At 34.1% G+C, this 22,184-nt stretch overlaps 2 protein-coding genes and 1 pseudogene across 2 annotated transcripts; all 3 read left to right on the forward strand.

Moving 5' to 3' along the window:
* Nucleotides 1–1,572: 1,572 nt before the first annotated feature.
* LOC126700275 (anthocyanidin 3-O-glucosyltransferase 5-like) lies at nt 1,573–3,348 on the forward strand. Its single transcript, XM_050398349.1, has one exon. The coding sequence runs from the start codon at nt 1,632–1,634 to the stop codon at nt 3,105–3,107; it is 1,476 nt and encodes a 491-aa protein (XP_050254306.1). The 5' UTR covers nt 1,573–1,631; the 3' UTR covers nt 3,108–3,348.
* A 2,276-nt stretch (nt 3,349–5,624) lies between these two features.
* LOC126700717 (uncharacterized) lies at nt 5,625–7,480 on the forward strand. Its single transcript, XM_050398914.1, has 3 exons — nt 5,625–5,996; nt 6,060–6,782; nt 6,884–7,480. The coding sequence occupies exons 1-3, from the start codon at nt 5,625–5,627 to the stop codon at nt 7,478–7,480; spliced, it is 1,692 nt and encodes a 563-aa protein (XP_050254871.1).
* A 6,692-nt stretch (nt 7,481–14,172) lies between these two features.
* On the forward strand, nt 14,173–21,916 carry LOC126700718 (ABC transporter C family member 10-like; annotated as a pseudogene).
* Nucleotides 21,917–22,184: the final 268 nt, after the last annotated feature.

Raw genomic sequence — 22,184 nt, forward strand, 5'->3', positions numbered from 1 at the left:
ATTATTAAATATATTACTTTTTTTTTTTTAAGAGAAAATTCCAACCTATGACGTCCGTTCCTAAACATATATTACCTATATGTTTTAAAATGTACACAAACTTTTTTAAAAATAGTTATAATAAGTTGGACTGGGTAAAGAAGAAGGAGACCAGGAACAATTGAAATTGTCTTCTTTTTAGTTCTTATTTAATTTAGTTCAAACATAAAAATTCAAATGAAAACATAGCTCTACTTTTTTGTATAAAGGAAAATGGAATATAGATACACACTTAAGTAATGAATTTCATATGGAGCAAAAAAAAGTAATGAATTTCATAGAATAAACATTATAGGTTTAAATAATTATTATCTATGAAAAATGTTAATACCCATTAGATTTCTAAGAAAATTTACATTAAAAAAATTAATAGTTTCATTGCATGGGGGGCGTTAGTATATTTTTAGGGATATTAAAAGACATGTCATTGATTCTCAAAAAAAAAAAAGACATGTCATTTATTTTTATATACTTATTGCACTTAATAATAGGTAGTAATACCTTATAGTCATCCTTCTTCTGAAAAAGATATATAAAAAAATATAACATACTGTAACTGAATTGAAAGATGTGGCTTTAAGTTTAAAATCTAAAAGTGAGTTCTAGTTAGCAATAGGTAAAGTCTTTGATGGTTGAATAAAAGATTTGGGATTCAATTTCCATCAACATCAAAAATTGATTGGTGTTTTAGTTTGATGATAAAGAGCTATCATCGAAGCAAATGTCATAGATTGAAACTTTCTAAAAAAAGGTTTAAAATCCAAAGGTCTACTATCATGTATATGGAAAATAATTTCCCTACGGTGTGTAACTGAATATTTATAACAATGCTTAGTAAATGTTTTCATTATGGGATCTAATAGGAAATAAAGGAAAAAAAAATTGATGGAGTATTTAAAGGGACTTATAGTGGATATTTATTAAAATGGTAGAATTTATAGTGCTCATTAAGATTTTTTTTTAATTTATTTATTGGTGACACATGGCAAAAAAATTAACATGTACTAGTAGTTCTGTAGTTGTTTATCATGTGACGTTATTTTTCTATATTATACTGGGTTTGACTTATCTGCAGTACTTTTTTAACTGAAATTTCATTTTATTTTAATGAAAAACCGTCACATCATTCATTAACTAAATAAAATTTGGAGATTAAAATCCGCTATCACTTGTCATTGTATATTTAAAACAAAATGACATGTCCAATTAAAAAAGTATTAAGAGTAAGCCAAACTCTAAATTATAAAGTGGAAGTTCTCATTTCACTAAACCATAGTCAACTAAGTTTCCTTGCCGACTCTCATCAAAAATAGAAAATAAAAATTTCCCACAATATAGTCTGCCAAGGCTAAAAGCTTAAAACGTCAATATATGATACTTGCCTGCCAGTACAAATCGGCAACCACAGTTTGCGTCACACACCTTAGACACCTACCACATATTCACGTGGTACGTACCTAACCCAACCCAACATGCCAATATTTTTTCTTTTACGTAATTGCTTTTCTACTAATAGCCCCTTCATTGCTACGTGATTATCATTCCTTTTGTGTCTATTCCCAGTTCTTGGTTTATTTCAATAATTTTCATCCATGGAAACCTCAAAAGCTCATGTAGCATTACTTCCCCTCCCTGGCATGGGCCATATGATCCCATTCCTTGGTCTCGGTAAACTCTTTGTCACTCACCACAACTTCAAAGTCACAATCTTCCTTGTCAGCATTGATCACTCATCACAAACATTGTCCAAAACTATCATCTCAGAGATGAGCAATGAGCTCTGTAACATTGTGCAACTCCCCCCAGTTGACATCACTGGGGTCGTTAATCCCAACGCTACAGTTGGTTTGAGGCTCTCAGTAACGATGCGTGAAATCGTGCCAGCCTTTCGGTCATCAGTAGCTACAATGAAGCCATGTCCAACAGTTCTAATCACTGACATTTTTGGAACCGATGCTTTCTCAGTCGCTGAAGAGTTTGGCATGTTAAAGTACGTTTTCTCTCCTTCAAATGCATGGATCCTTGCATTGACTATCTACACTCCGGTACTAGATAAGGAAGTGAAGGGTGAGTATGTTCACCAAAAAGAGCCACTGAAGATTCCAGGTTGTGCTTCTGTTCGTGTTGAGGATTTGTTTGATCCTTTACTGGATAGAACTAATCAACAATACGATGAGTACCTGCATGCAGGGATTAGGTTGAGAACGAGTGATGGGGTTTTGATGAACTGTTGGGAGGAGCTTCAGCCTAAAACAGTTGCGGCTTTGAGAGATGATAAGCTACTTGGTTGTGTATTAAAGAGACCAGTGTACCCAGTTGGTCCAATAGTAACACAATCAGGTAACTCGTCCAAGAAGAGTGGCTTGCTGTTTGATTGGCTAAATAAGCAACCAAATGATTCTGTGGTGTATGTGTCATTTGGGAGTGGTGCAACACTGTCACACGAGCAAATGATTGAGCTAGCTTTTGGGTTGGAGTTGAGCCAGCAGAGGTTTGTTTGGCTAGTACGCGCACCCACTAAGGAATCTGGGAATAAGACCTATTTGAAGGGGAGGAGTGGGGATGAAAATCATGACCAATTTGGGTACTTGCCAAACGGGTTCATGTCAAGGATCCAAAATGTTGGGTTTGTGATCTCAGATTGGGTTTCACAAGTGGACATCTTGAGCCACCCTTCTATTGGAGCGTTTATATCTCATTGTGGATGGAATTCGACACTGGAAAGTATTTTGATGGGTGTCCCTATAATTGCATTTCCACTCTTTGCAGAGCAAAAGATGAATGCTACTATGCTTACAGAGGAATTTGGCATGGCAGTTCGATTGGAGGTTTTGCCGTCGAAGAAAGTGGTGGGAAGGGAGGAGATACAAAAGAAGGTGAGGAAGATCATGGTAGACAATGACGGGCATGGAATAAGGGACAGGGTTAATGAACTGAAATATAGTGCTAAGGAAGCTTTGTGCAAAGGTAGTTCCTCCTACAAGACACTGTCTGAATTGGCAAAGAGGTTTGAGGCCGGCATGCAACTCCAGAATAAGAAAGCTCCATCACCCATAACCCATGAGTGATCATTTTTAGTACCATGTATGTATGTATGTATGTATTTATGCATGCATGTATGTATGTACGTAGGCTCGCTAGCCCTATGCAAATGTTTTGTCATAACCAATCTTTGCCATGCATGGAGAACCAGAGCAATGTATTTGAGGATAAGATGTGGTATATTGGTAAGATCCTTGTAGTTCTCATAGTTCTATTGACCTTTCATAGTATTTGTAATGAAGATGTTAAGAGTTTATATTGCCTTATCCCCAATTATGAAATTATAATATAAAATTCTAAAAAAAAAAAGAAGCTTTTGCTAGATACTATGTGCACTTAACGACATATGAGACCTAAACATGAGCATTTGTTGGGATACAAGATTGACGCATAATCATTTTAAGACAAATGCATCAGTACAGAGGAGCACTAACCCATGAGTGATCATTTTTAGTACCATGCATGCATGTATGTATGTATGTATGCATGTATGTATGTATCTATGTATGTGTTGTATGTATGTATGTAGGCTCACTAGCCCCATGCAAATGTTTTTTTTGTCATAACCAATCTTTGCCATGCATAAAGTACCAGAGCAACGTATTTGAGGATAAGATATGGCATAGTGGTAAGACCCTTATAGTTCTATTGACATTTCATAGTATTTGTAACGAAGATGTTTAGAGTTTAAATCTCCTTATTTCCAATTATGGAATTATAAAATAAAATTCTTAAAAAAAAAAAAAAAGGCTTTTGTTAGGTACTATGTGCACTTAACGATATATGAGACCTAAATTAAACATGAGCATTTGTTGGAATACAAGATTGATGCATAATCATTTTAAGACAAATGCATGAGTTCGGTACAGAGGAGCACTATACACAATACATACCATTTTTCAATATCTTTTCACCTAATGGTATATGTGTAAGCAGTGGCAGAGCCACTTGAGGACCGAGGGGGGCCTGGGCCCCCCCAAAATTTTTCCTCTTGGCACCCCCTCAAAAATTTTGAAAAAATTTATAATTTTTTTTAAATATCTTAAATAATTTTGTCATTTTGGCCCCCCCATCCCTGATAATATACCTATATAAAGTCTAAAAATAAATACAATTTTCATTTAAATAAAATACAATCCACAAATACATGTCAACAAATTACAATAATTATACATTTAGCATCTTTAAAATGAATACAGGTATTTTAACAATTATCTCAACAAATAAATGAGAAAAAAAATTCTAATTTTCATCCCAATACATCTAGGGCTTACTTGTACACGGCAAAAAAAATTGAAAAGTCTGAAACTTTGTCTCTCCCACACGGCCACACAATTGAAGTAGTCTTGCAGAACAAAAAAAATCTTTCTTACAGACTTACACTGGTGACTCTCTCTCTCTCGCTCTCTCTATCTTCGTTGAGGACTTGGGCTTTGCATTCTTCTTCTTTTTCTTCTTTCAGTTCTTTCTCTTTGCCTTCAGCCTCCTTCAGTCCTTCTCGCCACTGCACTACCTTTGCTCTCTTCTTCTTTCTTTTTTTAATCTTTTCAGATTTTAGTTCTTTGCTTTTCATTCCTTTGTTTAAAAGTAAAAGTTTTGTTTCTTTGTTTAAAAGTAAAGGTTTTGCACTTTCTAGAATTGCAATAGTGTAATGTATGTACTATGTGTTCAATTTTTCTTTGGTAAACATACTATGTGTTGAATTTAGACAATAAAGAGTGACTAATCTTGTCCCTTTCCCATTATCATTGTCAGTAACCTATTGTTGTGGGCCCCTCAATTTGTGACTCAATTTTGTGAAGCTTCTGTGCTTGTGCTTGTGCTTGACAGCTTGTGCTGTGTGCTCCTTTTCATTGCTTTCTTTTTTAAATTTCTTATAATATATTATTTATTATTATAATAATCAATATATTATAAACAATATATATTCATGTATTTAGTTGTTGTTTATTATATATATATATATATATATATATATATATTTTTTTTTTTATTTATGTATTGACATTTAAATGATTGTTTGTCTTTTATTTAATAAGTGATAATTTAATTTGATGATTTAGGTCATAGGCAAGTTTAGGACTATTGACTCATTCTTCAAAAAAAATGAAGACGGTAATTCAGAAAATAGTACACTTTTAGGTTCTAATGTTGAAGCATCAACTTCCAATAAGCGTCCTTCCAAATCTCCAAGAATTGATCCCGAAAAACATCCTTCTAGATCGTCAGTGGTGGAAGTGGAACTTGAAGAAAGTCATTTAAAATTTTCACCACTTAGTTCCAATGAAGTTGATGTTAGAATTTTAAAATGAGATCCAGGAGAGCGCATTGAAATGTGTAACTATCCAGCCAATATACGTGATGAAGTTAGACGTGCTTATTTAAAAGCTAAACCATATCAAATCCGTCTTTCAAACTATCAATTTTCTAGAGAAAGGCATCCTCGTCGCTTTCAAGCTTCTTGGTTCATTCAATTTTCTTCTTGGCTGGAGTATTCTCCTACTAAAGATGCTGCATACTGTCTGCCATGTTATCTCTTTACCATGGAAAGAAGTAGACGCCCTGGCTGTGATGCATTTACTTTCACAGGATTTAGAAATTGGAAAAAAGTCAATAATGGAAAGAATTGTGCCTTTTTGAATCATGTTGGAGAAGATCCTTGCTCACCACACAACAATGTTGTGAAATATTGTGATGATCTATTGAATGAATCAGTGCATATAGATAAAGTGATGAATGTGCAAAGTTCTGAACAAATTCTAAATAATCGATCGCGGGTGAAAACTTCTATTGATACTGTTCGGTGGCTCACCTTTCAAGGGTATCCTTTTAGAGGTCATGATGAAACCCTTCAATCAAAAAATCGAGGAAATTTCCTTGAGATGATTAGAATTTTGGCATCTTATAATGATAAGGTTGCACAAGTTGTTTTGGAAAATGCTCCTAAATCTGCCAAGTACACTTCACCTACAATTTAGAAGGAGATTCTGCATGTTATTGCAAGTAAAGTGCAAAGTAAGATTTGTGAAGACATTGGGGATTCCAAATTTTGTATTATTGTTGATGAGTCATGTGATGAGTCAAAGAGAGAGCAATTGGCTCTTGTTTTGAGATTTGTTGACAATGATGGCTTTATACAAGAACACTTCTTTGATCTTTCTCATGTTAAAGACACTGCTGCATTGACCCTGAAGAACGAAATATATGTTATTCTTTCTCATCATTGTCTTGACATTCAAAATATTCGTGGACAAGGATATGACAGTGCTAGCAACATGTGTGGTGAATGGAAAGGATTGCAAGCCTTAGTTCTTAATGATTGTCCTTATGCATACTATGTGCATTGCTTTGCTCGTCGGTTACAATTAGCATTAGTTGCTGCATCAAGAGAGGTAATCTCTATCCATGAATTCTTCTTGAATTTAAATTTCATTATCACTACAGTTGGTTCTTCATGTAAACGTAATGATGAATTAAGAGCTGCTCAAGCTGCAGAAATTGCTAGAATGTTAGCTATTGATGAACTTGAAACAAGAACAGGAGCAAACAAAATTGGGACTCTAAAACGGGCTGGAGATTCTCGTTGGGGGTCTCATTTTAATTCTATTTGTAGCCTAATGAGGATGTTTGGTCCAACTTGTTTGGTGCTTGAAAATATAAAGGAAGACGGGTCCACCTACTTGCAACGTGGAGATGCAAATGTAGCTCATAAAATGATTAATTCATTTGAGTTTAAATTTAGTTTACATCTAATGAAGGAAATCATGGGTATTACTGATGTTCTTTGTCAAACTTACAACAGAAATCTCGAGACATCTCAAATGCCCAAAATTTAGTTTCAACAACAAAGGCACTCATCCAAAATTTAAGAGTAGATGGCTGGGATAATTTTCTTGAGAATGTCATAGGATTCTCCAAAATATTTGAAATTGATATTCCAAATCTAAGTGCTCAATATGTTGAAGGTAGAAGTCGTAAGAAAAGGGATCATGTTACAGTGGAGCATCATTATCATTTTGAAATATTTAATGCTACAATAGATGTTCAATTGCAAGAGCTTGACAATAGGTTTGGTGAACAACCAATAGAACTCTTGACACTTTGCTTTGCTTTGGATCCAAATGATGCTTACAAATCCTTTAATGTGGATGATATATGTCGTCTTGTTGAGAAATATTATCCTCTTGATTTTTCTAAGTGTGATAGGACTGGTTTGAAAATTCAATTGAAGCTATTTGAGCATGATGTGCAAAATCATTTGAAGTTTCAGAATTTGTCATCTATGGCAGAATTATGTCGAAGGTTAGTAGAGACAGAAAAGTCACAGGTATATCCTCTTATTGATCAATTGATTCACCTTGTTTTGACTCTTCCAGTGTCCACAGCAACTACTGAGTGAGCCTTTTCAGCTATGAAAATTGTTGAAACAAGACTGCGCAACAAAATGGAGGACGAGTTTCTCTCAGATAACTTAGTTGTCTACATTGAAAAGGAAATTGCTGAGAACTTTACTACTGACTCAATACTTGATGACTTTAGATCTCTTAAAGAGTGTAGGTTACAGTTTTGAACAAAGATGTTTAGCTTTTATGTTATTGTATGTTTTACGACTTTGCCTATTTTATAGTTGATTAAAAATATTAAATCATTTTTTCAATTTTGTCTCATGATTGTTTAATTTTAATTAAATATACTTTGGTTTATACATATTCAGTTATGAAGTATTGTATATTACTATTTTACATTTCATACCAAAAAAAAAAAAAAAAAAATATATATATATATATATATATAAATATATATACATGGCCCCCCAAATATAAATTCCTGACTCCACCACTATGTGTAAGAGTCTTCAACTTATACAAGCTTTCAAATTGTAGAATGTAGATTACAAATATTTCAGCTCTAAAGTTATCGTATACTTTTTATTTATTGAGACTTACTTACATCGTGTATGCATGGTTTGCTTTACGTGACAATTCCGTTAATTTTAATGAAATTTAACAATGTCTTTAGTGTCAACAAAACCCAGGAGATTCATAAAAATAAAAAAAACAAAACCCAGGAGAAAAAAAAAATTAAAGAAAAGGACTGTCCAACCTTAAAGCTTGTGAACAAAGAAGCCCAAATGCGGTGGAACTTTTATTGTGCTTAAGACGTGGAATTTATATTAGGATTAATTTTGATAGTCCAATGTTCAAGGGAAAAAAAATAAGCTCCATTAAAAATGATATCAAAAAGGGAAGCCCCGATTTAAATATTAAATAAGGTATATATGGTATATTGTCCTAATATGATTACTTCACAATTAGGTGTAACCCAACCTTAATTAAGAGCATTAGTAAGAAAATGATATTTTAACACATCAAAAAAATTATTCTCAAAAAAAAAAAAAAAACACATCAAAAAAATTATTTTTCTATTTTGACACATCATTTTACAATTCACTCCATTTTATTTAAGTATTCTTTATTTATTCTTCTTAATTAATTTTTTATTCTTGCTTTATTAGAGGGATTCGGTCAATATTCAAGGGGTGAGAGAATGAATTGGATTGTGATAGGATGAGTGGCTGTGAGAGAGGAAGAGTGAGTCTAAGGCTCCGCTTGGAAGGAGGGAATGGAATGGAATGGAAAGGAATAAAAAGAATAATTTTAGAATATTCTTCCCTTCTCTTGTTTGGGAGTTTTAATGGAGGGAATGGAAAGTCCATTCCCTTGTTTGGAAGTTTAAGTGAGAGAGAATGGAATGGGTAAGAGGGAACACTCATTCCTCTCTATTCCCTTAAAACTTCAAATTTTCATTCCCCCCGAAATTGGGAGGAATGGGAGGGAATGGAATTAGATTAATGATTTTTTTACTAGAACTCCCAAAATACCCCTATATATTCAACCTTTTATTTTAAAATAGGGGTCTAATAGTAATATTGTCATAAAATGATTCCATTCCATTCTCTCCATGTTGCTCCCAAACAGGATTACTTACATCCCATTCATTTCCATTCCTTTATTTTAAAAGATCCAATCAAGGTTACTTAATTCCATTCCATTCCATTCTTTTCCATTCATTTCCCTTACTTAAATACATTCCATTCAATTCCATTCCTTTCCATTCCCTTATGACCATCTCATTCCATTCCATTCCATTCCCTTATGAACTCCCAAGCGGAGAGTAAGGGTGAGAGGATGAGTGGTTGTGAGAGAGAGAAAAGTAATAATATTTTACTAGAGGAGAGAGAAAGTTGATTAAAAAATACACAAAAAAATAAATAGAATATATGACCATACTGTGCCATAGATAGAATCATAGAACTATACTGTAGCAAATGCCAAATATTTTTTGCATTTGACATATCTGACGCTGGTTTGGTTTTGGTGTTTAACGTATCAAATACAAAAAATTTAGCATTTGGCACAGTTGATGTCAATGCTCTATAAGATTTGCAAAATATCAATTCATTAAAATATTATTTAGTGGTGTAATATTGAGAAAGAGTTACTTTATACATTGATTTTCAAAATATTAGTCCCACGAAACGATATTAACATTGTGAAAGAGTTTCTTATTGTGACACTACTTAATAATATTCTGTTTGTTTTTAGAATAATATTCTCTAGAAAATGAGTTATTTTCCAAAAAGTATTTTCTATAAAATTATCTCATTTTTCTATGTTTGGTAGCAACCTTAAATGAGTTAAAAAAAATAATTTTCTAACTTCTCTTATTTAGCTTACTGTGAGATAGAGTTTTTTTTCCAAAACATTAGTGGAAAAAAATCTCTAAAAATAAGCCATATTTTTTATGTTGGACCAAAAATAATTTTCCTTTAAATCATTTTTTCTGATGCTACCAAACACTAGAAAAAATAGAAAACTATCTTTATACAATATTTTCAATTGAAAAAAATAGAGCATTACTTTTAATTGGATTCTTATTCTGAAAATTACTCAATTAAATTATATGTTATTATTCTTTTTAGGGAAAATTTTAGGTATAATTTCTTAGACATTGTACCTTATAGCTTGTTTGTATGGAGGGGAGGAATATGGTTCTTTGAATCTTGTTTGGATGTTTTTCAAGGGAGGAGAAAGGGAACCTCTCTTTATTAATTCCCCCAAATTGGAGGAATTTAGAAGGGGGAAGTGGAGGGGTTCCAGATATTGTTTAAAATTTTAAGCTATCAATTGTACCTATATGATGTCAATTTATATCTATTTATTTAATATTAACAAATGAAGGCCATAATTGTTAATTTACATAACCAATTCTGCCCCCCCCCCCCCCCCCCCCACACACACACACACTTTTATGGGAATGGATATTTATTCCTACTTCTTCTACTTAATTTTAAAAACATTTAGTGTCCATTTGGTTAGATGAATGAAAAAGTGGAAGGATAGAAAATGAGAGAAGAGATAGAAATGTGGGAGGATAGAAGAGATTTAGTTTTCTCTCAAATGTGTTTGGTTGGGAGGATGGAAGAGTGAAGAGATGGGAAACTCATTTATTTGATTGAGAACAAAAATGAGAGGATAGAAAAAGTAGATTGTATAAATTTACTCCTATGTCCTTAACACCAAGAAAAAATAATACTATATAAGGAAAAAAAAATTAAAAATTAAGAGGGGCGCGGGGGGGAAGGGGGACAAAATGCAACATAAATAGATAAACCAAAACTAAAATTTAAAAGGGAAAAACCTAAAATGTAACATACTTGGCGAGAAAATAACATTCTTGGGAAAAGCTGAGAACTCATGTGGGAGAGCATACGGTTCTGCCATGTGGCACTTTGTATGAGTAGTATTTCATTTAACGTTTCACCTCATCACCCATCTTCTTATCAATGATCATTTTAAGCTATAAATGTAAAAAATTAAGAGATTTGGTTCGCCCTATTATCTTTTAGAGAGTTTCAACCTATGGCGTCCGCTCCTGATAATAGCTCTTTATCATTAGACCAAGACATCAATCAGTTTTTGGTGTAGGCGGGGGATAGAACCCCAGATCTCTTATTCAACCATCAGAGACTTTACCAGTTGAGCTAACTGGAACCCACGGTTCGCCCCCTTTTCCAACTTCTTGAACTCTTCCACTTTTAATTTTAGTAATTTCAAAAAATGAAAGGATTACTCCTCGCAATGTTAATTTTTCATGTTATAATAGCAGTTATTTTTTATATTCTAGTTTCACAAAATATTGACAAGCCAAAAGAAAAGGAGAGAGAGAGAGAGAGAGAGAGAGAGAGAGAGAGAGAGTATGAAATTGGCTTTGGATTTAGGTATATATGATCTAAACCTCTCAACAACACTGTCAAAGCTTGATATAGTGCTTCAGTGACATTTGGGGTTTCTAAAATGTATGTTTAGGAAATAAATTAAGTCTTTATATGTGTTATTTGTGTTTATTTGAATTTTTGGAAAATGCTTAATCTTTGTAAGTTTTATTTTATTTTAAAGAGATATTTTCAACCTATGATGTCAATTCCTAATGATAGCTCTTTATCATCAGAACAAAACACCAATTGGTTTTTTGCTGTAGGCAAGATCGAAATCCAGATCTCTTATTTGATGATAAGGGTCCGTTTGGGAGTTTATAAGGGAATGAAATGGAATGATCATTAAAGGAATGGAATGGATTTAGTAGGGAAAAACAAACAAAGCTCATGAAAAAATAACCACTCTACTAATATAAAAGACTACACACAAAACAATATAAAAAACACTATATATCACTCTCATGAATGACTAGCAAACAGTTCATCAAAAAAAAAAAAAAAAAATGACCAACAAACAATTTTTGTAAGACTTGAAAGACATGAATGACTAGCAAACAATTGATTTTTATGAAATTGTTTCATCCGTGGACCCCATAGCTATCATTTCTTAGGCTTGAAAGACACACCTCAAGACTTGAAAGACGCATAGCACTCTTTGGAGACTATAACTGACTGGAAGATAAAGAAAAAGAAAAAGATACTTGTTGTGAGCAGTAATTGAAAATTGTAGCAAACAAAGAAAAAGAAAGACTAGCGGCAGTAGCTTCACTTTGCAAAGAACAGGCAATAATGTGCAAGAATGATAGCTATATTTTTTACGGCTAAATGAGAAAGAAAAAAAAAGGCTGATATTAAAGGGGTATTTTAGGGTTTTAACGAAAATTTCATTAAACCTAAATTCATTCCTTCACAATTTTGGAGGGAATATAAATTTAAGGTTTTGAGAAAAAAAGAAAAAAGAAAAAGGAATGAGTGTTCCATCCTAACCATTTCATTTCCTTCCACTCAAACTCCCAAACAAGGGAATGAACTTTCTATTCCCTCTGCTATAACTCCCAAACAAAGGGAGGGAAGAATATTCTAAAATTATTCCTTTCATTCCATTCTCTTCTCCCAATTGAGCTAACTACAATACCCACCTTAATCTTTATATGTGATTGAAGTACTCATCTATATATATATATATATATATATATATAACCAAAGCCTTTGAAGCTCCCACAATTCTCCACATCAACACAATATTTAAAAAATTAAAATTAAAATTAAAAACTATTTTCACTCAAAAACAAAACCGGATACTTATCTTAAAAAAAAAAAAAAAAAAAAAAAAAACCTAGCTTAACCCGACTCCTCTCTTTCAAACCTTACGCATTAAAATTTTAGATGATCTCTCTTCCCTTCCTATTTTGCTTTTCCTTCTCCTTTAATAAGTTCAGCCGTTCCCTCTTTATTATTTCGATTTTAATACCCTGCTAGGAATGGCAACGGGTCGGGTTCGGGTCGGGTTTTTCTATATCCGGACCCGACCCGCGGGGCAAGGCTCGTAACCCGGATCCGGTCCGTTTAGGGTACCGGGTTTTTTTCCGGAGCCCAGACCCGCCTCAGCTGGGCCCCGCGGGTCCCGCGGGCCCCGTTTAGGAATTGGGCCCAATTCGTGGCCCAATAAAAAAAAAAACCTTGCCATTTACTATCAAATCCTCTATCCCCCATTTCTCTCTCTCTAAAATCAAATCCTCCAAGATCTTCAAGAACCTTGCCATTTTCTTACTCCATATTTTCTCTCTCTTTCTCTTTCTTTTTCTGAACAAATCAATCAGCAGATTCACTTCCAAACCCATCATTCAAACTCTCTGAGAAATCGAAATCCATGGCTTTGCCTTCAAACAAAGCTTCTGCCTCAACGATAATGTCTGGCAGACCAAACTCAAGTGCAAGAAACTCAGAAACCATCAGAAGGAGTTTCAGTGGGAACCCATTTACGAAACCCTCAGTCGACGATCAGTGACCAAATCTCTCCAAACCAGAGAGCAATGGTGACCGAAAGTCCTGATCGGCGATCTTGAAGCAGGCGACGACGTTCGGATCGGTTCCAGAGACGCGAACGGTAGCCGGAGACAGAGGCTTGTGAGGGTCGGACTGAGGGAGGGTAGCCGGAGACAGAGGCTTGTGAGGGTCGGACTGAGGGACTGAGGTACTGAGGGACGGACTGTACCAGAGACGCTGAGGGACGGAGTGTGGGAGTGAGGGTTGTGAGGGTCGGACTGAGGGACGGAGGCTTGTGAGGGTCGGACTGAGGGACGGAGGCTTGTGAGGGTCGGACTGAGGGACGGCGGCGTGAGTGTGGGAGTGAGGGTGATGGACTGTCGGACTGAGTAGGGAGGGAGGCTGCTGAGTGAAAGAGTGAAGAAAGTTAGGGTTAGATTAAGGTGTATACATACATATGGGGGGTAGTTTTGTAATTTTAGGTTCCGGGTTTTTACACGGGTCAGGTTTCGGGCCGGGTCTCGGGTCGGGTCTCAGGTTTTTTTATTAAAACCCGGACCCGACCCGGACCCGCTTCGGATTTTTTTTTGGAAACCCATACCCGACCCTATTTCTAATCGGACCGGGTAAAATCCGGCCTATTAGGGTCGGGCCGGACCGGGTACCCGCGGATCGGGCAAAAATTGCCATCCCTATACCCTGCCATCCCTACCTAATATGATTTATTCTCTTAACTATTCCACAGTCAGGAAAAAATAAAAGGTGAGCGAGAGAGAGAGAGAGAGAGAGAAAGCAAAAGAGAGAGAGAGAAGATGATGAATACGTCAATGGCTTCCCTAAGGTCATTCTCCGCAAGGTTTGTGGTTGCTCCGCTGAGGTATGTTACGATTTTTGCTGTTTTCTCTGTAAATCTTTCACTCTAATTGTTTATTACTGTTAAATCTATCATGTGTTATGACTCTTCGTTTATTCAATGATCTTCAATGAATTTTCACCTAAAATTTGCAAATTGTGAACCGAAATTTGGTTGATTAATGCAGTGGTCCACAATTCACATAGATGAGAAAACTTGGCTAATCTTGAAGCGAAGTTTGATATGAAAAGGGGTTTTTTTTTTTTTTTTTTTTTTTTTTTTTTTTTTTTTTTGCGGACAGTTTGCTCTCTGTGTTCTGCAAGAAAACGAAGAGGTTAGGATGTAATTGATGTTATCTTGGTTCTTGGATTATATTTTGACTAATTGAAACCAAAATCCTAAACCTTTATCTTTTAGAACTTTGTTTTGTATGTGTAATGCTGCCAAATCTTTCTTTGTTTTGTATGTGTAACGTTTTTATGTACATATATATAGTTTCCTTGCCACCATCAAATTCAAAGAATCTGCAACTGAAGCCAACCTTCTTTGAAGAGCAAAATCTGAACCCTAGGTAAGAATTCTGATTCTCTTTCAATTGAAAACCTACCTACCCTGTTATTATTTACTTTTGGTGTTTTGGGTTGCTATGGTTGAATGATTGGCCTTTAGTTCGCCAACCTTAAAAAGGGTTTTCTAAAAAAAATTTAATTGTATTTACTTTAGGGGCTATGGTTTCTTTGGCTTTATATCTTATTGTGGTAGAAGTCGAACACTTTAGTGGGTTTTCAAACTTGGGCTTCTTCCCCTAGAGGTGGAAGATTCTTTCTTTAATTTTTGGTTATTGGTTCTGGATTTACATTACTTTGCTATTATTATTATTTTCATACGTGATGTGTAGAATTGGATCATGGGTGAATTATAATTGAATTCATAGATTGATGGGTTTAGATGTAGAGGGTTTAGATAATTCAAATTATTGGACACATTGAATTTTTATGTTCCTATCTATGTTGTGATTTGTTATTTAAAAATATTGTATAGTTTATATCATTAGTTGCCCTTTTTAGTTGGTAGATTTTGGATCAAGCTTAATTGCATGGTGTCCTTTCTTCAAAATTCTAGACCTTTACATATGAGTCATTGAGACAAAAGATTTTTGAAGATAGGCCAACCCTATCATAGCATCACCCGATGTGCTTTACAATTGTCTGAGTGAAGTCAAAATAAAAAAAGTATCTTGGAAAATTTTTTATGTTTATTTTATGAAAATCCTCTATTTTCGTTTGGATTATTTATTGTTTTTTTTTTCATGCCAATACAACATGATATTTGTTTTGTTTACTACAAGGATTTTTGTAATTATTAGAATATGATGAGTCTTATACCTTGATATTTTTTTGCTGATTCTTCCCACTGTAGCGGTAATACTGTTCAATATCCCAACCAAAGCACCTAGGTTGTCCACCTATTTCAGACCTTTGTACAGCCCCTTTCAATTTTCAGTTCAAGCCATTGATATCTACATTACTTGCAAGGTCTCTGTCTTTCTCCATGTATATGTGTATGTGTGTAAAGTTTGTCTTTTTTCTCTATTTATATGTGTAAAGTTTGACTCTTTTATGGCTTTTCAATGGGTGATATTTTCATTTTGGTTGGAATTGCTTAGGTGTTTCAAGTTAGAGTGAGTTTTGTAAAGGGTGTGCAAAAGCGAGAGGCATGGTGGGAAAGACAACATGAACTTGCGACTGAGAATTTTGGGGTAAGAATTTCTTCTAATATTTCTTATTCTTCATCTTCTTCTTTCAATTTTTATTTCTTTAAGTTTTAATTTTGTTTATATAGAATTGTTAGTGTCCACATGTATTTTTGTGTGGTTGTCTTTAGAATAAATATATTATGACTTTGGGAATTTACTTTCTGACTTAAGTGAATTATAAATTGTGGGGTCCAATAATTGACGGGCCAGGCCCATTTGCTGATGAAGGGTCCAAAGGCCTAAGCCGAAAAAGGTCATGGCCAGAGTTCAAGAGTAGTATGGCCCAATTGGCCCGGAGAAGCAGCCGAGGACAGTGCAGTCCTCGGCTGACCCAAGAACAAGGGCAGAAAGGTAAAGGGACGTGCTTGAAGGGAAATCTAAAATATCTAAGAAAGGCTTCCTTTGCCACCTTCCCCATGCATATCTCTGCGCCTAACAGATCCTTATCCATTAACTTTATCAACAACTCTCAACGACTTAGGTCTAGGACTGATGGGACAAGTATCAGTCTTGGAAAGGTCGACCCTACACGTGGACGAAGGAAATTGAACGCATGCTAGTATAAAAGAAAAAATATGTAACCTAAAAGAAGGGGTTTTTTTTCCAAAGGTGAATACACCTGAATCAGGTATGAAAAGCTTAGCAAAACCACCACCGGGTGAACATGACTTAGCCTTTCGATCCCACTCTCTACAAATGATATTGTATGGGCACACTCACGTCCTGACCCAACTACAATTTCGGTTCGTTCTGGAACGTGACCCTACATAAATATTGGGGCCTTGAAGCTTATTTCATCATAATGTACCACAAATCAATTGATACTGCATGACCTATTATCTATATATCTTTAAAAGAAAAGGTTTGTAAAAGGATTTTTTTAAATTTTTTTTTTTTTTTTGCCCTATTTGAAGCTTCTCAATGGGTATCACTAAGACTTAGTAAGGAAACCACAAATATGATAAACCATATGTAAATTTACTTTAAAATTTGATTCACGGTTCACACTATTGTTTTCATTACATTCCTATGTGTTATTCTATAGACTCTTACATTTATGATTTTCATTATGTTATGATGTTTAGAAATCATTTATTTTTAGGAATGACCTTCTTGCATCAATTTATAGTGGTAGATGATGAATTTTGATAAATGTCAAGTTTTGTTGAAGGAGCTTACAGGTATTGATATAAATTTCATATAAATTGTGAGTGGTGTTAAAGCATTCACTTAAAAGTGATTGTCTATTCAGTACTATTAGAAATAACTCTTGCTGCTGGGTCATGTAATTAATTGGACATGGAAATTAAAGAAATCCATTTATGAATGAGGAGGAGGAGGAATACATTTTGCATACACACCTTTTTTAAGGGTTTAATTCATTCAACTAACTACCTACTATTGTAGTTTACTTTTAATTCTTTTTTCTTCAATCCTTTTATGATGGTTGCTATTGAAAGGTAGAGATAGAGTTATTTTTTGTTTTTTTTTTGTTATTTGTTGGCTTATAAATTCTGTTCAATTCTTTTTTGTGTTTCTATACAGTTTTATAGGCTCTATTCAGTACTGTTAGTGGAAGCAATTGGACGTGCTTGATGATTTTGTCGAAGGAGATTACAGGTATTGATATAAATTATTATTTAAAAAATATCGTCAATCATTAATATACAATGAATCATTGGATGCTATTAGAAGAGAATTGGATGTCAAATTGTAGAATAAATTTCATGGGTTTGGTTGTGCTGAGGGTGTGGGGTTAAGTTTGAAATATAACAACAAATAGAACCCAACAATAATTAAATGACATTAGGGTGATTAGTATTTGTTTTTCTTCATTGGGATAAGTATTTTTTTCTCTTTTGAATATTGAGATTGCTAAGTTTTATATATTGAAAGCACTGATTAGCTTAATGCCTAAGATAGTAATCAATATATAGTGTATGTTGTCTCATTTCAGTGATTTTTAGCATCCTTTTTTATAAATTTGTTTTAGATGGAGGCAAATAAACCTGAGTTTGAAAGAATTCAAACTAGAAGCCTTTTCCAAATTTGTTATTGGCTTCTCACAAGAGTTTGATAGAATTCCTAAATAGTGTTCGTATGGCATGATCTGTTTTCCCACATAAATTAGTTCCTAAATCCATACGAGGGCTTTCTACCTCCAGTTCCCTAAACTTTTAAATTCTAAGTTTGGAAAGATTCTCCCCCTTGGTAATTTTTTCAGATTATTTTTTCAAGTCTTCTGGTATTGAAATATATAATATAATTAACCCTTTTAATCTCATCTCTTGAGACTATGTACCTAGATATACTTTTTAGGCACTTATAAGCCATCATGAATTTATTTATCTTTTGAGACCGTATAAGCCATCATGAATATTATTTCTTTTCAACTATGCTTTGTTAATCCAAAGAAGTAAATAAGTTCATTATGCAAGACCTATATAACATTTTTCCTTCAGGCAATGGTGTGACTTTAAATTTAAAGATATTTCATACTTAATTCCATCTGCCTTGATATTATAAATAAATTACCACTTATCTAAAAATCATAAATTGTTAGTAACTAATAAATTTAATCATTCAATAAAAATTCTTAATTGCTCTTTCTAAAATCCTATTGCAAGGAGGGGGGAGAATATTGTCCAAAGAATGATGGAAAACTAGCAGATTATTCACGTGATTTCAAATCAATATCTAATCTAATGCTACATATGTTAAAGCAGAAGCTAAGAGAAAGTAAGGCCCTACAATTAAGGATGTTGGGAAAGGTAGAAATAGAGTTATTTTCTGTCTTTTGCTCCCATGCCTTGCTGCTTGCTTTGTTGTATATGTTCTTGTTGTTGGTTGTACAGGGTGAATGGGAAAAGGAGCTGCCTTTGTTGGGTTTCTTGGTTCAATAAGAAAAAGGAGGAAGCTTTATATGTTTTTGGTCGTGCTTTCCTTGGGTTTCTTTGAGAGGTTGGTATGATTGCTATGGAGAGTTGTTGGTGGTCTCGGCCTTCTCAAGTTTGTGGGAAAGGAGGGAACTTTTTGTATTTTTGGGCTAAGAAAGGGTTCTGTTTATGGAGTTATGGAGGGCTGGAACAGTGGTACTTTTTGTATTTGTTATGTTACTTTTTTTCTTTTCTATCTCATTTGTCTATATTGAATTGTGCTTAAGAACAGCCAATGCTATTGCCCATTGTATCTAGATAAATAAATTACTTTGTTGTCTACTGCAGAATATGAGCAGCAAGATAGAGTTACAAAAATTGCCCCATTTTGTAAAATATGTTACTATCTAATTTTATAAAGAACATTTTTCTACCGTCGAGTTGGCTTATCAGACTTGGAATATATGTAGTTTGTTTTAAATCTAACCTACATATGTAAAGAGTTTATGATGTTTCCTTCCTTAGAGGTATAGAATATGGGTGTGTACACTTTACATGAAACTGTAATTTGTCTTTACACAAATTTTACTATTAATTAAAAAAAATATGCTGCAATTGTTTAAATATGAGCTATGAAAACAAGTTTGAGTAAAAAGTGAAGAAGAGGGTTAATTTTTTTAATAATTTGATAATTTAAGAAGAGGCTGTTTGAACCTAACAAATATAAGTATAATGTTATATAGATTTTGTAGATATTCTTTGTGCTTTCCCGTGCATCGCACGAGTTAGTGACTAGTATGTATGTAAAATTAAACTTAAGATATAAAATAGTATAATTTTATATTTCTCTATTCAATTATTGTTAGATTTTTAATCTCTTGACATGTATATTTAGTTTTGCAAATTAAAAATTATAAACCTTAAATCTTAGATGTTTAGCCTTCAAGAGTTCAAGTGTTTTCTTTATAATATATATATATATATATATATAAATGCTCCTAAAAAAGAAAAAGAAATAATAAGAATTTTTATATTGAAAACGTCAGATGTAGAACCAAATTTATATGTACACTTAATTTTTTTAAAAATCAATAGGTTTGAAGTGGCATTTTTCACGGTTTTCTTTATAAAAAATAATCTAGTAGAGTCGGCAGCAGGAGTTATAACAATAAGGGCTTTCAAGAAGGAAGACAAGTTCTTCACAAAGAATCTTGACCTCATTGACACAAATGCTAGTCCTTTTTCCACAGTTTTGCTGCAAACGAGTGGTTGATTGATTCAATGGATAGAAATGGTGTCAGTTCGACGGTTTTTGCCTCTGCTGCACTTTGCGTGGTTTTACTTCCTCCCTAGACTTTTAGCTCTGGTCAGTCTACCTTTATCATTCTTGGAAGTATGACCATTGCAATCATTTGGTTATTTACAAAATCTTTATGCTCTTTTTTTGGGAAATATTAATCATAGAATGATATTGAACTACTGAATCTCCCATATGAATTTTCAATTGCAGGATTCACCCGGATGGCACTTTCTTATGGTCTTTCCTTAAACATGATGTTTGTCCGTTCAGTTCAAAAGCAGTGCAGTTTAGAAAATAACATCATTTGTGTAGAAAGGCTAAGCCAATACATGCATATTCCCAGTGAGGCCCCTGAAGTAATAGAAGGAAACCGTCCCACAACTAATTGGCCGGCTGTGGGTAAAGTGGAGATACAAGATTTGCAGGTAAAGTTTAATTCCTTTTATGTTAAATGAAAGGAAGGTTCCTGTATATACTGAGAAATTTTATTTGAAAACAGGTCAGATATGGGTCCAATGCACCACTTGTTCTTTGTGGAATAAGTTGTACTTTTGAAGGAGGGCACAAGATTGGTATTTTTGGCCGAACTGGAAGTGGGAAGACAACCCTTATAATTTCTCTTTTTCGTCTTGTGGAGCCAGCAGGGGGGAAGATTATTGTTGATGGCATTGACATCTCTACAATTGGACTTCATGATCTGAGGTCACGTTTTGGAATAATACCTCAAGATCCTACTCTTTTTAATGGGACTGTGAGATACAATTCGGATCCCTTGTCTCAACATTCTGACCAAGAAATTTGGGAGGTATTACTTTGGTTGTTTTCAACTTCCGGTTGTTTTGAATTAGAAGTAGTACTCATTGGATCTTCCGTTGGGTGAACAGTGTTTATAAAGAAGTATTCTTTTTTATTTATATATTTCTGCATGGATTGCAAATATGCCGAAAGTGATAATTTTCCATTTGAAGGTTCTTTAGAAAACCATTCGGACTGAATTTGCTGATTGTACTGTGATCACTGTGGCTCACAGGATACCTACAGTGATGGATTGCACGATGGTTCTCGCTATTAGTGATGGTGAGTCACATACATTACTTCAACCCTTTTCTATAGAATATTCAATGTGTTTTTGCACCAGAATCGTCTATTTTTCTGTGGATGCCATTCATTATGTTAATGTTTAATAATTTCCGAAGTTTTTAATCCTAAATTTCTTAACGAAGGTGTTGTTTTAGACATAATCATTAGCTAGATCTGACTTCACAATGTTTACAGTACAGAGAAGGTAATTCACTTTTCACTTCACGTTGTGCAGATGAGTCATGTTGTACTTGTCCACTTCTTTGACAATGTCTGTCAACTGTATGTGCAGTATGCATTTTCTGGAAGGATCTGAAGTTAATACTGTATTCAATTAAGTAACAAAAACCCATATATAAAAACTGTGATATCTAATAGAGATGCATGAAGCAGTAATTTTGGCATCAAAACGTTATTTTTCAATGTTCTGAAGGAAATGTCTCGATTATGTTTCAGGAACACTAGTGGAGTACGATGAACCAGTGAAGTTAATGACAACAGAAGGTACCCTGTTTGGGCAGCTTTGTCATGGAATACTGGTCTAATCTTCAGACTGCATAATGACATTGTACATAGCAAAGTAGGCTTTTGTGGCTCTGGCTTGGTACCTTCAAACTACGAAGCAATGGGGGGAAAATAAGTTTGTTTAGCATAATTAAAATTATACTAGACAGAACAATGAGAGAGAAACCTGAACTATTGGAAAATACCCACTTCTAGTTAGAATCTGTCAATTTTGTTTGGCAGCTGGCTGTGTAATTTGACATCCTGATTAATACTAGAAAGCAAATTATAGACATCTTACAGATATTTCTTTAAAGATATTATGATGAGCTCTATGTTCCTCTCCCTCCACATGTGATTTATACATGCATTCCTAGCTAATCTAAGAACAAGAACATGCAAAAAATTTCACTCAGATGAGATTAGCCCTGCTAAATGCATCCTTCAACTTTCCGAATTAACACTGTTAA

Source organism: Quercus robur, chromosome 9 (genome assembly GCF_932294415.1).
Source record: "Quercus robur chromosome 9, dhQueRobu3.1, whole genome shotgun sequence".
Taxonomy (NCBI): Eukaryota; Viridiplantae; Streptophyta; class Magnoliopsida; order Fagales; family Fagaceae; genus Quercus; species Quercus robur.

What these genes read in the sequence shown, in the direction of transcription:
- LOC126700275 (XM_050398349.1), top strand. Translation starts at nt 1,632, where the DNA reads ATGGAAACCTCAAAAGCTCATGTAGCATTACTTCCCCTCCCTGGCATG.
- LOC126700717 (XM_050398914.1), top strand. Translation starts at nt 5,625, where the DNA reads ATGGAAAGAAGTAGACGCCCTGGCTGTGATGCATTTACTTTCACAGGA. An exon ending in TGGCATCTTATAATGATAAG is followed by an intron (nt 5,997 to 6,059) that starts GTTGCACAAGTT and finishes CCTACAATTTAG; the next exon opens with AAGGAGATTCTGCATGTTAT. An exon ending in TGCAACGTGGAGATGCAAAT is followed by an intron (nt 6,783 to 6,883) that starts GTAGCTCATAAA and finishes AACTTACAACAG; the next exon opens with AAATCTCGAGACATCTCAAA.